Here is a 15,991-nt window from a genome sequence, read left to right on the forward strand (position 1 = left end):
ACTGTTCTTTAAAAGTACTTACCCTTGTGGAACTTGTATTTTACTGGGGAGGAGGTGTAATGACAATAAACCTGTATTTTGCATGTGTATATATAGGTGTGTATGTGTCAGATGTTGAAGTCTTTTAAAGAAAAATAAAGCAATGTGAGGATAGAAAGTAATGGGGAGGGCAGCTGTTTGAGAGAGGAGGTCAGGTAAATGTAGTATCATGACATTTTAACAGACTAGTTTAAGCGCCCTGTAATCTTTTGAAAACTGTTTAAAGATTTGTTTCAGTTTTTTTAAAGTTTCAGGTGACCATTCTGTCTCTCATCTAAAAAGATAACAGCTTTCCCCTAACTTGAAGGCAGATTTAAGATTTACATTTCTGCCATCAGAAGGAACCATATGGGAAGGGTGGGCAGAGGTAAGCAAAACCTACTCCACATGCCCAATAGAAGCCCATTTCTGCTCGGAGAATTTCTTCTGGTTAATTCTTTTTTATTGAAATGATGAGACCTATTTTTTGAACATTTGTAGAATGGTGAATCAGAAAGAAAGTCACAACCAGAATCCCAGTCTCCTACTTGCCTGCCAGAGAGGCAGTTATCCCTCAGTTTTCTAAAAGGAAAACCAAAAATTCTCCAGTCACTATCATTGTTGGTGTTGTGTGCATGTGTATGATGCCGGTGAAGGACTTTAAAAATCATTGCTCTTGTGGAACTTTTATTTTATTGGGAAGGAGGTGTAATGGTGATGCATGTGTATATGTGTCAGATGTTGAAAAGTCTTGAAGAAAAACAAAGCAGTGTGAGAATGAGATTTTGAATGAATAGAAGAGGGAAGATTTCCATCAGTGGAGTGAACTGCTTGCTTGTTTCCAGTCATCCTAACAGAGCAGCTAGAAACGTGTTCTGGTACCTTAGCAGCCATTACAGCTCATCAGTGGAACCTGAATTTGTTTCAGTTCCCAAAAAAGTGATTGCTAATGATAGAGACTTTAGAATATCTGTGAACTGGGGGCATAGAGAAAGAATGTTAAAAAAAAAAGAAATTTAAAATGCTTTGTAACATGTGCTGCAAACTGAAATGTGGTGCTTTATTTCGAAAAAATGCTTTTAATTCTGCTCATCCCTTGGTTTTCTAAAACATAGTTTGAAAATCCTAAAGATGCCACCAGAAAACTACTAGAGTTAATCAATGAATTTGGTAAAGTAGCAGGATACAAAATTAATGCACAGAAATCTCTTGTATTCCTATAACTAACAACGAAAAGTCTGAAAAAGAAACTAAGGAAACACTGCCATTTACCATTGCAACAAAAAGAATAAAATACCTAAGAATAAACTATCTACCTAAGGAGACAAATGACCTGTATGCAGAAAACTATATGACACTGATGAAAGAAATTAAAGACGGTACAAACAGATGGAGAGATATACCGTGTTTTTGGATTGGAAGAATCAACATTGTGAAAATGACTGTACTACCCAAAGCAATCTAAAGATTCAATGCAATCCCTATCAAATACCAATGGCATTTTTCACAAAACTAGAACAAATAATTTTAAAATTTGTATGGAAACAAAGGCCCCGAATAGCCAAAGCAATCTTCAGAAAGAAAAACAGAGCTGGAGGAATCAGGCTCTCTGACTTCAGACTATACTACAAAGCTACAATAATCAAGACAGTATGGTACTGGCACAAAAACAGAAATATAGATCAATGGAACAGGATAGAAAGCCCAAGATAAACCCACTCACATATGGTCACCTTATCTTTGACAAAGGAGGCAAGAATATACAATGGAGAAAAGACAGTTTCTTCAATAAGTGGTGCTGGGAAAACTGAACAGCTACATGTAAACGAATGAAATTAGAACACTCTCTAACACCATACACAAAAATAAACTCAAAATGGATTAGACACCCAATTGTAAGCCTGGACACTATAAAACTCTTAGAGGAAAACATAGGAAGAACACTCTTTGACATAAATCACAGCAAGATCTTTTTTGATCCACCTCCTAGAGTAATGAAAATAAAAACAAAAATAAACAAATGGGACCTAATGAAACCATAAACAAGATGAAAAGACAACCCTCAGAATGGGAGAAAATATTTGCAAACGAAGCAAGTGACAAAGGATTAATCTCCAAAATATACAGGCAGCTCATGCAGCTCAATATCAAAAAAACAAACAACCCAGTCCAAAAATGGGCAGAAGACCTAAGTAGACATTCCTCCAAAGAAGATATACAGATTGCCTACAACAACATGAAAAGATGCTCAACATCACTAATCATTAGAGAAATGCAAATCAAAACCACAGTGAGGTATCACCTCACACCAGTCAGACTGGCCATCATCAAAAAATCTACCAACAATAAGTGCTGGAGAGGGTGTGGAGAAAAGGGAACCCTCTTGCACTGTTGGTGGGAATGTAAATTGATACAGCCACTATGGAGGTTCCTTAAAAAACTAAAAATAGAACTACCATATGACCCAGCAATCCCACTACTGGTCATATACCCTGAGAAAACCATAATTCAAAAAGAGTCATGTACCACAATGCTCATTGCAGCTCTGTTTACAATAGCCAGGAAATGGAAGCAACCTGAATGTCCTTCGACAGATAAATGGATAAAGAAAATGTGGCACATATATACAGTGGAATATTAGTTAGTCATCAAAAGGAACAAAATTGAATTATCTGTAGTGAGATGGATGGACCTAGAGTCTATCATACAGAGTGAGGTAAGTCAGAAAGTGAAAAACAAATACCGTATGCTAATGCATATATGTGGAATCTAAAAAAACGGTACTGATGAACCTAGTGGCAGGGCAGGAATAAAGACACAGACGTAAAGAACTTACTTGAGGACACAAAGGGGGGGAATGGGAAGCTGGGATGAAGTGAGAGGTTAGCATTGACGTATATACACTACCAAATGTAAAATGGATGGCTAGTGGGAAGCTGCTGCATAGCACAGGGAGAACAGCTTGATGCTTTGTGATGAGGGTGGGAGGGAGGCTCAAAAGGGAAGGGATATGGGGATATATGTATAAATATAGCTGATTCACTTTGTTGTACAGCAGAAACTAACACAACATTGTAAAGCAATTATATTCGAATAAAGATGTAAAAAAATAAATAAAATAGCATGAATTAAAAAAACACATTGGAGAATAATTTAAAGATTTTTGTCTTATTTAACATAAATTTGGTGACAGTAACAGTGGAGAATGCATTGAATGATGCCAGTTGTGTATTTGTTTCTGTAAAATTTTTATAAAATATACTAATTTCTGTCTGTTTTCCATTTTTCTATCTGAATGGTATTCATCAGAGCACATACTCTGACTCCATGCCCTGAGTCTGGGCTTCCTATGTTAAAAAGAAACCTGTAGGCTCTCACCTGTGAGGCTGGAGCCCTGAGAATCAGGAGCCCCCTCCTGGTTCCAGTCCCTCTCAGCCAGTCCCTTCCCAGGTAGCGGAAGTGGAGGCTCACATGGCTCAGGCTTCTGTCATCTCCAGCATCCCAAGACTTTCCCCCATCCCATGCCTGCTGCTGGTCAGAGGCGAATGAGTCCAGTTCTCTCAACCCTGGAGCAGTTACTCTTAATCTTTGGGGTCATGGTTCCTTTTGAGGAATGGGATAAAATCTATGGACAAAACGTTTGCACGTCACTTCGGGGGCTGCCAAGAACCCCTGTTCCAGAGGGTTTCAAGTAAGCAGAGTTATATTTCTTTGCCGCCAAGTATAGAGGCAGCACTCAATCTGTGATCTATGTAACAACTGTGTTGGTAACAACTATGTTATCAAATTGCACTTTTAATAATAACCTGTTCAGCTAGGCACCGGGAAGAGCTAGAGAAAGCCAGCAAGGTTGCGCTTTTCCCACCCTAGGAAGAGCCTACATTTTGTTTCAGCCCAAATCCATCGGTTTTGTATATATTTTACTAGGAAAAAATATTAGGACAGACTTTTCAGTATCCTCTTCCCACCCTATTTTTTATTTTCTGCTTTTTTTTTAACATCTTTATTAGAGTATAATTGCTTTACAATGGTGTGTTAGTTTCTGCTTTATAACAAAGTGAATCAGCTATGCGTATACATATATCCCCATATCCCCTCCCTCTTGTGTCTCCCTCCCACCCTCCCTATCCCACCCCTCTAGATGGTCACAAAGCACCGAGCTGATCTCCCTGTGCTATGCGGCTGCTTCCCACTAGCTATCTATTTTACATTTGGTAGTGTATATATGTCCATGCCACTCTCTCACTTCGTCGCAGCTTCCCCTTCCCCCTCCCCCTGTCCTCAAGTCCATTCTCTACATCTGCGTCTTTATTCCTGTCCTGCCCTTAGGTTCTGCAGAACCTTTTTTTTTTTTTAGATTCCATATATATGTGTTAGCATACGGTATTTGTTTTTCTCTTTCTGACTTACTTCACACTGTATGACAGTCTCTAGGTGCATCCACCTCACTACAAATAACTCAATTTAATTTCTTTTTATGGCTGAGGAATATTCCATTGTATATATGTGCCACATCTTCCTTATCCATTCATCTGTCGATGGACACTTAGGTGGTTCCTTAAAAAACTAAAAATAGAACTACCATATGACCCAGCAATCCCACTACTGGGCATATACCCTGAGAAAACTATAATTCAAAAAGAGTCATGTACCACAATGTTCATTGCAGCTCTATTTACAATAGCCAGGACGTGGAAGCACCCTGTTCTTTGGTTCTCAATTATTCTGTTTCACATAATCCCTCAAATATAATATAGAACAACCAGGTACCTACTGTTCTGTGTTTAGTCTTGACTGTGAAGCCAAATACCACATCTACCTTACACAGTCACTGAGCAGTCTAGCCTCTTGCACTATTCATTTAGTATTTGCTCTCTAATTTTATCCTAGAAATGAATTTTCCTAAACTGAAGTCTGTTAACAGTACTCTTTTGCTTCTTACAGCTTGTACCTCCTTTTAAGCCTCAAGTAACATCTGAGACAGACACCAGATACTTTGATGAAGAATTTACAGCTCAGACTATTACAATAACACCACCTGAAAAGTGTAAGTAAATCTAGAAGGAAATTGATTATGTTCTAATGCAATTGAAGAAAACAGCCTATTTTTTTAACTGGATATTTTCAAGGTCAAATTCCACAGTGACTTATTCTGTTCCATTTAAGAACATGGGGTTTTCAATGTGGAAATATCTAAATACAGGTAGCTAAGAGAAAAGTTTTTTTGAGTAAAAAAAAATTATATGTGGAAAAATTGTAGAGTTAAGAATTATAGACTAAATTATAGACTAACTAGCCCTTCCTTACTGTTCTCTAATAGATTATTTTGACATCAGCTGAAAGGATTCTGAAATGAAGACCTCCCACATTTCCCACTGCTCATTCAGACACAACCTTCTAAATTTTGCTAATTCTGGTCTCCTGCTTACTTAGGAGTTTTTAAATTCACTTTAAACTGAATCACTCTTTTTTACTTAGCTGTGTCTTAAGCAGTAATATCTGTGAAGACATAATTTGGTTTGCTAGTAATTTTTGATATTATAAATTAAATTACATATCTATTAAAGCTATACATTCATGCACCACTTAAAATCATTCCACATATACTAGTGTGTGCCCTACACTTTGGTGAAGACATTTCACTTAAAGGGAAGAAAAGGTTGTTATATAATTTATAAACATTCTCATATGCTGACAGAGGTCTGTATTCTGTCATCATTAGTTAAGGAGTAAGGATAAAATTGAGTTTCAGGGACACATTTGGATAGCTAAAAGATTTCTTCAATCACACATCTTTTGGCTCACAATAACATCATTTTAGTTTTTTTCTCCTTTTCTTTTTTATTATATCCTTTCCTACATTCCTTCTCCTCTCTTTTCTTTTTAAAAGGCAGATTAGGGGCTTCCCTGGTGGCGCAGTGGTTGAGAGTCCACCTGCCGATGCAGGGGACACAGGTTCGTGCCCCGGTCCGGGAAGATCCCACATGCCGCGGAGCGGCTGGGCCCGTGAGCCATGGCCGCTGAGCCTGCGCGTCCGGAGCCTGTGCTCCGCAACGGTAGAGGCCACAACAGTGAGAGGCCTGTGTCCCGCAAAAAAAAAAAAAAGGCAGATTAGTTGATGATGCTAATTTACCAGGGCCTGACAAAAAGAGAGACTATGAACACTGTGAAATGAAAAATATAATTATGTGTGCATATGCACTTTTCTTTCTTTAGACTTGCAAGAGGTTAAGAGCCTCTTAACTTTCATTTTATAAGGGAAGAAATTAAAACCCAGAGAGAAGCTGAGCTTCCCTAAGTCCCGCAGTTAGTGTTAGCTATAGTCACGAGCAGCAGTTATAGCTTGGCCGACAAGGCCCAGGTCAAGCTGTGAAAGGGCAGCATGTTGAAGCACTGCTCATGGTTTGTCACCAGTGGTGGATGAGGGCTTCATTGCTAGAATCAGAATCTCTGAGAGTTGAAGATGATGTTAGAAAGCCTGTGGAGTTGTGGGCAATCAGCTAAGGACCGTCTAAGTAGGAGCAGTGGACGTAGCCTTGACATGGTTTCCCCTGGCCCGGCGCGGGCTGTGGTGATACAATTGTCTGAAATTCTGGGCAACACCACTGAGTTGTTGGACTGGCCTAGGAGTGCTTCCCACCATAGGGCCTCATCGTTTGGATATAACCTTAACTGTAATCAGACCACATTGTTCCCCTGCTTCAAACCTTCCAGGGGCCCCACTGCTGCACTCTAAATCCAACTGCTCTCACTGGCTGCACAGCTTTGTCACATCTGGTCCCACCCTGCTCTCAGACCTCATCCTGTCCATCTTCTCCACAGTCCCTGGGTTCCAGCCCCACCTTGAACACACTGTCCCTCACTGTGCCTTGGGACTGTGTGTTTACTCTTCTTTGCCTAGAATTTTCTTTTCCCAGACATATGCATGAATAAATTATTACTTGTCCTTCAGATCTCTTTAAATGTCACTTTATCAGAAAGCTTTCTTTAGCCTCCCGACCTTAAGAACAGTGCAGTCCATCAGACCCCATCACCACCTGCCCCCGCCAGTTCTCTACATTGACACCTTTACTTGCTGGTATTCTTCTGGTTAATTTGTCTCTTTGTTTACTGTCTGTTTCTCCAGCTTGAATGCAGTAGCCCTGAGAAGAAGGATTTGGTTTGTCTTATTCACTGCTAACCCCAGCTCCGAGTTAGGTACCTGGCTCAGCGTAGGTATTCAATGAATATGTGTTAAATGAGGAAATAAACAGATTAGGGCGAGGCCTGGTAGTTTCAGGGCCAGAAGGAGGCCCGACTCTCTCCAGACAGTGCTGTTGCCCATCACAGCCCAGAATTTGTGTTTGGCTTACCTCCTCACGTGATTTCACAGGGAGCTTTGGGAGGTTAAATAGAGCTTTTGGTATTCGTGGATTCTAATTCTTAGAAGAAACTAAATGTGCTATTTTGAAAGTCATAGAAATAGGTAGGCTGTGTAAATAAATGCAAAGCCATGAGTGCCTATTTTACTCCAAAATGTTAACAGTAAAATCCCAGTGTAGAAGAGAATGATGGGGTTGCAGAAAGCCCTGGACTTAGACCCTGCTTTGTGTCCTGGCTCTGCCCCTCACTAGCTCTGGAATGTGACAGGTCAAAGGGGAGTGCAGGGCTGATCATTTCCAGGAGCCCCGTCTTTTCCCTGTGTGTGCCTGAGAAGCCATCTCTTTAGGAAAGGCACCCAGAGTTCTCTATAGGTTTCAATAACCCTATTTTTAATTTTATTGAAGCATCAGGTTAACCAATCCACAGTGTTTTTTGTTCTGTGACCCACTAGGTGAAGGGTGATGGTAGGTAAATACCTAGCAAAAAAGAGTGCACATGGGGCTGCGGATGGGGGAGGGACCACTAAACTATGCTGCTAGCCGTGAGGAGTGGCCCTGGCCTGATGCTGGGCCCTAGGTGGCCCCAAAACGTGCATCCAGCGAGCATCGTCTAGACTGACAGCGTGTACCACAATCTAGAGGCAGGGGGACCCTGTGGACCTGCCAACTTATTTTCCAATTCAGGATTTCTAGAGAGAAAAATCAGGGGAAGGAGCTCAGCAGGTGGGCTGAGGCCAACGTGTGGACACCAGCAGCCTGTCCTTTGCGGCTCCCAGCACCAGGCCACAGGACTGGGCTCCTGCCTTAGGCAATAGCCTCAGTAATTGTGGACTGCAGCACCTGGGTTCTTCCAGGGCACAAGGACAGTGTTTTTTCTTGGATTATCCCTGGGTATATCCTAAATTCCCGTAAGAGGCAGATCAAAGGAAAATCTGTGAAGCCTTGAACTGTGATTACATTTAACATAATCTTTTCTTCTTGCAGCTTTGAATAGTGTTGCTGGTGAGAGACCACTGCAGCTCTCAAGCTGCTAAAAGCACAGAGGTTTTGTTCATAAAAACCCACAGTAGGACCATTAAGTTAGCGATTGTCTTCCCACTTGCCACCTTGCTTTTATAAAACAGAAAGGAGCTATTTTTTAGAACAAATCAGCAGTTAGAAAGGCAAGTGTTCTTTTTTTACAAACAGCTGCAGTAACATGCCAGATTTTCCTCACTGGTGTTAATTAATTGAACAGATTTTGGAATGTGTCGTCTTGCATTATATCCATTAATGATCCTCTGACTTCCTCTTAGAGGAAAAGAGGATTTGTTTGAGCTCCTAGTAGCTTTTGCTGCCATATAATTACTTTGGTTAAATGTTCTAAGGAAGTTAGGCGATTAATGCTGCCTGGATCCAGGGATTCAGAGGTAGAATGTAGGGTTGATCACCCTGTTTTCTTTTCCCGCATGTGTGCTATTTGGGTTTTTTTTCATAGTTCATGTCCATCATCATCACTGTTCCCTCTGAACCTTCCTTCAGTGCAGGAACGTATTTATATCTGTTGACTGGCTGTGAAGGCCTGGCTGGGGCAGCCGGCTGTCCTGTCAGCTGTCACTTGCATCCAGCTCTCCTCCTTCCACAGCCCCGCTGGCCTGCGCAGCACTGAGGGCCCAGGGGAAACCCTCATTCCTGCCCCAGCACCTTCCCAACTCACAGCTCCTCTTGGGGCCACGATCAGAGACTTGCCCCTCACTACTGCCAAGCTCAAAAGAACAGGAGGGAGATGGAGTGAGAGGGCGATATAATTGACTTTAAAGAAGATCCAGATGCAGGGGCCCTCGTATGGTCATCAACAAGATTTAGATTTACGTTCGGAAATGGGATTAATTTGTTACTAAATTGACAGAATGAAGATTCTCTTTTAACTTTCAGCTGACAGTGCAGCCTCATAGCAATAATACTCCTTGGAAAGGAAATTCAACCCCTCCTCCTGTCGAGAGCCAGGCTGCCCTGGGCTTCAGGCCTCCCTGCCCTGGTGCGATGCCTGGTTGCAGCCCAGCGAGCTGGACAAGCCCTTCTCTGGCGGACAACACCAGGCTTCCCACATGTGCTGTCTGTTCGCTGTGCAGAAACACACCCAGCAAAACAAAGCTGCTAGCGGGGAAAACTATTCCTTTGAAATGTGATTGGCACGTGTCAGAGTCTGAACATTAAGATTTCAGCTGCCTTTCCCCTAGAGAGTTTTTATAGAGTTTTACAGAGGTTTTATATGCCATCCACAGCTCCTACCATCTTTAGTATATCTGAAAATACTGTGGAAGGTGTTTGACCTAAAAGATGGTTTGCTTGGTACCTAACTGGTATTTTATAAGGAGGCAGAGATTTCCCCAGATCGCAGTACTATCTGGAAATGAAGACTATAGTTTAAAAGGTCTGTTTGCAGGAGGGAGGTTTACACAGAGCAGGGAGCCTCAAATGCTACTTGTGAGATTGAGTCCCACCTAATACAGTGATACTTTCTGGTACATTCAAGGCTACAAAGTTTGGTTAGCAACTTGATCCCATTTCTAGAATCTTCTATTAAAAATAGAATACTGAAAAGAACAGTGAGAAAAGAGCATGAATGTTTGTTATTCTTCAGAGGCATGCAACGCATCATCCTTTTTGTGTAACAGGGTCAGTGCCCGTGACGCAGTGGGGTCTGGCCTGTATTCCTTCTCCTATTACATGAAATTGATGCTCCCTGGAGAGGTTGGAAAATTAAAAGAATTGGTAATGTACTTCCTATATGAATTTGAGGAAGTGGAATTATTTTGCTTGAAGAAGTTTGGGTATTTGAAAGACTCTCGCTTATTTCCTGTAGCACAGCATATGACCAAAGGCACTGCAAGTGGAGCAGAGGGGTTTAGTGGGGTGAGCCCCGAGGACACAGGGAGGGACTTTGTGCACAGCCCAGAACAGGTGCACAGGGAACGTTGTGGACTGAGCGACTGAATTCATGACACATGTAAAGGAAGAGCATTCCGACACTGCAGGATTTTAATCATCAGACTAGTTATAGGAAGAGGTTGGGTGATCCTTCATAACCTTTCAAATGCAAGAAAACAGGGAAGAGGAAAAGGGAGGAGCAGCTTAAATGGAAGTCGTCTCTTTCCATGCCTTTCAAGTCTCCCAATTTGTTTCCTGATGAACTAATACTTAGATGCTGGCCTCTTTCCCTCTCTTTCCTTGACTTATTCTCTTTAGTCTACTTTAAAGTTTTTTTTTGTTTTTGTTTTTGTTTTTTTGCGGTACGCGGGCCTCTCACTATTTTGGCCTCTCCCGTTGCGGAGCACAGGCTCCGGACACGCAGGCTCAGCGGCCATGGCTCACGGGCCCAGCTGCTCCGCGGCACGTGGGATCTTCCCGGACCGGGGCACGAACCTGTGTCCCCTGCATCGGCAGGCGGACTCTCAACCACTGCGCCACCAGGGAAGCCCTAAAGTTTTATCATAGGAAAATTAGGAACAGTAAGTTAAGGCAGGTATTAGATGTAGAATAAAGAATGTAAAATCTTAAACATGTAAATCAAGGGCTCAAATGAAATGGAATCCTAATAAGCTTTATTTTGCAATCACACCTAAAGCACCATGAAGAAGAAATACAAGCATCTGAAGACAGATTGATACTGGATTCTAGGCAGATACTTTGGGTGCCTTAGGATTCTTTGACTTTGTAACTTTGACATGCATGTTTTCATGAAAGTAAAGGTTATTGAAGATCATTTGTTCCTTTTTATTTTTAAAAATCTTGTCTTCTTCAATAGTTTTTCACAGTTTGAGCCTTGAGATGTTAGTGTCTTGAAGGAGATGATTGGATAGTATTATTTCTTCATAGGTCATGTGTTTGAAAGTGAGAAAGTTTTTGAAATTAAGTGTATCCATCCTATGTTTTATTGATAAACACAAGTTTCTGGGAGCTGTTGCCTCCATTAATCTTTATTACGTTAGGGATTAGAACTATATAGACCAGAGATTATGTTGCAAAAAATTAATGCAAAATTAAAATAGCTGTTTCCTGCCCACAGATGATGAGGACGGTATGGACTGCACGGACAGTGAGAGGCGGCCGCATTTCCCTCAGTTTTCCTACTCGGCAAGCGGACGAGAATAAGTCTCTTCTGCTACTTCACTGTCATCTTAGATTTATTACTGAAAATGATTCCTGGACATCACAGCAGTCCTAGCTCTTACAAATGCAGGAGCACCTTCAGACATCCCAGACCAGTCCAAGGTCTTCACCCCTCGCCGCCTTTCACCCACATGAGAACACACATATATGCAGACATACTCGACTTTTGTTTTTGCATGAAATTGTATCTCAGTCTAAGGTCTCATGCTGTTGCTGCTACTGTCTTACTATTATAGCAACTTTAAGAGGTAATTTTACAATCTTTGGAAGTCATGAGCCCACCATTGTTCATTTGTGCACCAACTGTCATCTTTTGATCTTTTAATTTTTGTTTTTCCCTAACAGTGAAGGCTAAATGATTCTAGGTATATTTTTTAACTTTCTAGATGATAAATCAAAAACTAATTAGACTAAGAAGATTTAGTTTATAATTCAGAACAAGCAATTGTGGAAGCGTGGTGATGTGCATATGCAAAATTTTAGTAAAGCATATCAGATCAGTGCGTAAACTAGGTAGGTATCAGTAAGATCCTACTGGAATTCATTAGGAAGCATTTGAGAGAAGGAATGAACAACTATTAAGATAGATATATACATTTATAAATTTAAATTCGTATTCGATACTGCAGAGGAAGCCTGATATTACATGTGGATGTCCAGATTTCACAGGCAGTTGTTGGCAAAGGAACATTGTTCGACCAAGGAAGGAAGCATATGCACAGCAGAGTAGGTCACTTAAAGGGTCTATGATATGATTTGCACCAGAGAGCGTTTTATTTCCCCTGTTCTTGGAAACCTTTTTCCCTTCTTGATATTATCACCTCTGATGGCTGAAGAATGTAGACAGGTGTAATGATCCTGCTTTTCACCAAAATTTGTACACCAAGGTAAACAGGTGTTTGCCTTATTTGTTTTAATTTTTTACTTTCAGTTCTACGTGAATTAGCTTTTTCTCGGATGTTAAAACTTTGAATGTCCTTTTATGATTTTGTTTATGTTGCAGTAGTATTTATTTTTTAGTGATGAGAATTGTATGTCATGTTAGCAAATGCAGCTCCAACTTAACATAAAACAGACTTAACTGCAGTTTCTTTTGACCCATGTGCAAGGAATGTACACGCCGATGAGAATCATGCACTTTTTCTCCTGTGTAAAAACAAAATTTTGATGAGGCTCTGAAATTGTACATATAGATTAGAATTTGGCTTTGGGAGAAGAGATGCTGTCATTTAACCCCTTGGTGCTAAAAATGAGAAATCCCCAACTATCCATGCCAAGGGGTTGAAACAAATGGGTGTTATATTTGCTCTTTTGAGAATTGAAATATTATGACAGCCTGGCAACATAATGTAATGAAGAAAATTGAGACCTGGATGATAAGAAATGAACTTTACTTGGCAAAATGAACACATCTCAAGTATTTACGAAGTGGGCAGTAAAGGATAAGGACCTGGTGTGTTTATTCTGATCATGGTACATTTATCACTGAATTAAGCCATCAGGGAAAAAACAAAACAAAAAAGAACACCTCCAACTTTTCTTTTTCTGTATATACTCATGTCCTCAAATTCCGACACTTCTCACTGAAAGGGGACATGTATGCAAACCTCATCTTTCTCTTTCATTAATGATGATCTTCAGATTAAACCCTTTGGTGCTAGGAGCTGACATTTTCCAAAGCAGCCTATGAAGTCCAGGGGGCTCCTGACTCCGTGGAGCCATCGTGGAGATGTATTTTAGTTAAACTATCTGACAGCTCCCAAATGGAAGACTGCAGCATGACGTAGTGTTATGATTGCATTGTATGAAAGAGCAAGTGACTTTCTAAGTAGGATGAATCATATTCATATGCAGATGTCTTAGCCTCTTGACGCTGGAAGTGTGGGTTTACAGATATGAAACCACTGCTGGCAGTGGGTGGACCACTGGGACTGACAGGGGGTTAAAGGGCATTTTACTAAGGCAGCTAAGACATATTCAGACATAGATTTTGTCCTAATTTTTCATATTTCTACCTGAGTGAAGTTCATCCTTAGTACTGAGTAGGAAGTTACAGTAAAATGGTAGTTCATTCTTACTTACACATATAGCTCAACTTTTTTTTTTCACTTGGAATTATGTTGAATGTTTCACTTTGACAAGAAAGTAGACTAGAAGGTATGTCCTGTAAGTTGTCTTGCATCCATTATATAAAAAAGGAACAGGTGAGAGGAAGAGAGGAAAGCTGAGACTGGCTGGTGTTCAGAGCATTCATTTCTTCAGAGGGAAAGTACACCATACACTAAGCACACAGATAGTTTTGGGGTTTCCCCCCCCAAATCTTAAGGTGATTTCCATGACCTTGGCCAAGGACACTTCCTAAGGATTAATGACAGCGTTGACTGTGCCTCAGGCTGGCCACTCTGCACAGCTGGCTCTCTGTCCCCAGCTGGTGCCCGGGGCTTAGTCCCGTATCCCCTCCGAGATTCTGTTAGCGTCACACAGGGTGTGTTGTTGGCTTTGATTTTTAAGAATCCCTTACTTTCACTCCCTGATCTCAGTCAGCTGGCATGGAAAAACAATAGAAAAACAGAAATGTGTGTAGAAGGAGATTCTAAAACTTCCCTCATGTCTGCCCATAGCTGAAGTTTCGGATTCTGGTGGACGGAAAGGCCTGGCCCTGGAGTCACTCTGTCAGAATAGCAGAAGTTCAGGCTTTGCAGACTCCTTCCTGTACCAACTTCCTTGAAGTCTGCCTCTTGCCATGATGCAGCCATCTTGGAGGAAATTGGCCGTCTCTGCTTGGACCTTTGGCAGGGCTGCTCACAGCTTTGCTTTCCACACTAACTACATAGCATTATTCCAGTGTTTTCCATTTCCCATACCTGATTTCCAGCTTCTTAAAGCTGACTGTTCTTGCAAGGGCCACTTGCTTCTCTTAGAGTACAAAGTAAGGGCCTTCCTTACTAACTGCAGGGTCTTTCTATTACACCTCAGCGTACACACTTTGCTGCTACTGTTTGTACTGTGTCTACAGTAGAACTCCCTTATCTTGCTCCTGGTACTGCATTACAGGCAAGCATGAAATGTAAAGTATTTATTTAAATAAGAAGAAAACCTCTAAATTGGTAATTGAATTACCTCCCTGTAGCTTTATAGTTTGTGACATTTCTTGACCTTGCTAGTTCTTTCATTAGATCCGCGCAAGATCTAGTCATCTGGTTAAGGATTTCAAGCAGACGCAACTATGAACCCAAGAAACTGTATTACTATTACTGTTGGTCATACTAAAACTGTTTATTTCCTTAAGTATATGACCCACAAGGATGTGAAATAACTACAAGAAACTGTTTTTGTACACTGTACATCCTTAGTATTTTTACACGTATATGATAGGGATGCACATTATTTTCCTTCGTACAGACAGCTTAAATAAAGCACTATGTCAATCTGCTACTTCTCTGTTTATTGTTGTTGGATGTGGTTCCGTAATCTCAGAAAATTAAATATTATTCTTTTCTAAAAAAAGATGAATAGCGTCACCTGGTATTAACCCATTCTATATAAAGTGTGACAGGAAAGTATGTACATTTCTTGTAGCTCAAAACACACACAGGATTTATTTTATTCAATAAAATGGCAGTAATGCAACTGTACAAACTTTGATGAAGGGCTGCTTCCAAAGGGGGGATGCTGACTTCCCAACAATGGGCTTAGGAGAGATCTGTGAAGCTGGAGATAGAATAGGTATTTTTTGAGATTTGTTAAGCCCCTAGTAGTCCTCCCACCAGGCGGTTTGGACCCAGAATTCTTAAGGAATGTAGCTCGTCAGTAATGTCTTCCTGATAATGTGTTGCGCTGCATACTTCCTTTCTTAGAGTATATTTTTAAAACGTCGTGGCAAATTAACCAACTGAAACGTGGGTCATAGATGGGTAGGATGGTTGGACTACAGTCTGATTTACCTAGGGTCATTTTTCCGATTTTACCTCATAAACCTAAATGCTATTGGAGAAGCTTGGCTTTGCTCTGTGACTAAGCCAGATAGAGGAACGGCTTTGGGACCAAAGTTGGTCAAGCATGTTATGTGTATGTCACACAGCCAAACTGGAGGGCATTCTTACATGTGCTCTTCTCTCAAAACCACTGGGGTGGACAGATCCAGGAGGCTAACATAAAGTGACCTCTATAATTCTTTAAAGGTGCTATTTTTAGAATATTGTGTAATTTATTTCCTGTTCCTGAAACAGAATTAGGGACAATTAATATATCTTATGTGACAACCTTTATGTCTAGCACACTTGATGAAATCAAAAAAACTTCTGAATCTGAATAGAAGTTCTATTCTTTCAGGCTTGAACCTTGTCCATGCTCGAGAGACTCAATGGTCTTAGCGGGTGTATCATCCCACCGCCTCCAGAGCCCTAATCCACATCCTTCTGAGAGGCCATGAAGAGGATGTGATGTGATGTGATGATGAT

The 15,991-nt window shown here is 40.9% G+C and overlaps 1 protein-coding gene across 2 annotated transcripts in view; it reads left to right on the forward strand.

The window, feature by feature from the left end:
- AKT3 (AKT serine/threonine kinase 3) overlaps positions 1–15,991 on the forward strand; it is a 396,602-nt gene extending 380,611 nt beyond the window's left edge. Inside the window, exons 13-14 of one of the 2 annotated variants that reach the window (XM_082663744.1) lie at positions 4,963–5,065; positions 15,864–15,991. In XM_082663744.1, the coding sequence (XP_082519870.1) occupies positions 4,963–5,065; positions 15,864–15,904 (144 nt within the window). In that variant the 3' untranslated portion in view covers positions 15,905–15,991. Of the gene's footprint in view, positions 1–4,962; positions 5,066–11,427; positions 14,965–15,863 lie in introns of those variants that run through there. The other variant, XM_082663743.1, reaches the window with a different exon arrangement.

The sequence above is a fragment of the Grampus griseus genome, assembly GCF_964374135.1.
Source record: "Grampus griseus genome assembly, chromosome: 1".
In the NCBI taxonomy this organism is placed as follows: Eukaryota; Metazoa; Chordata; class Mammalia; order Artiodactyla; family Delphinidae; genus Grampus; species Grampus griseus.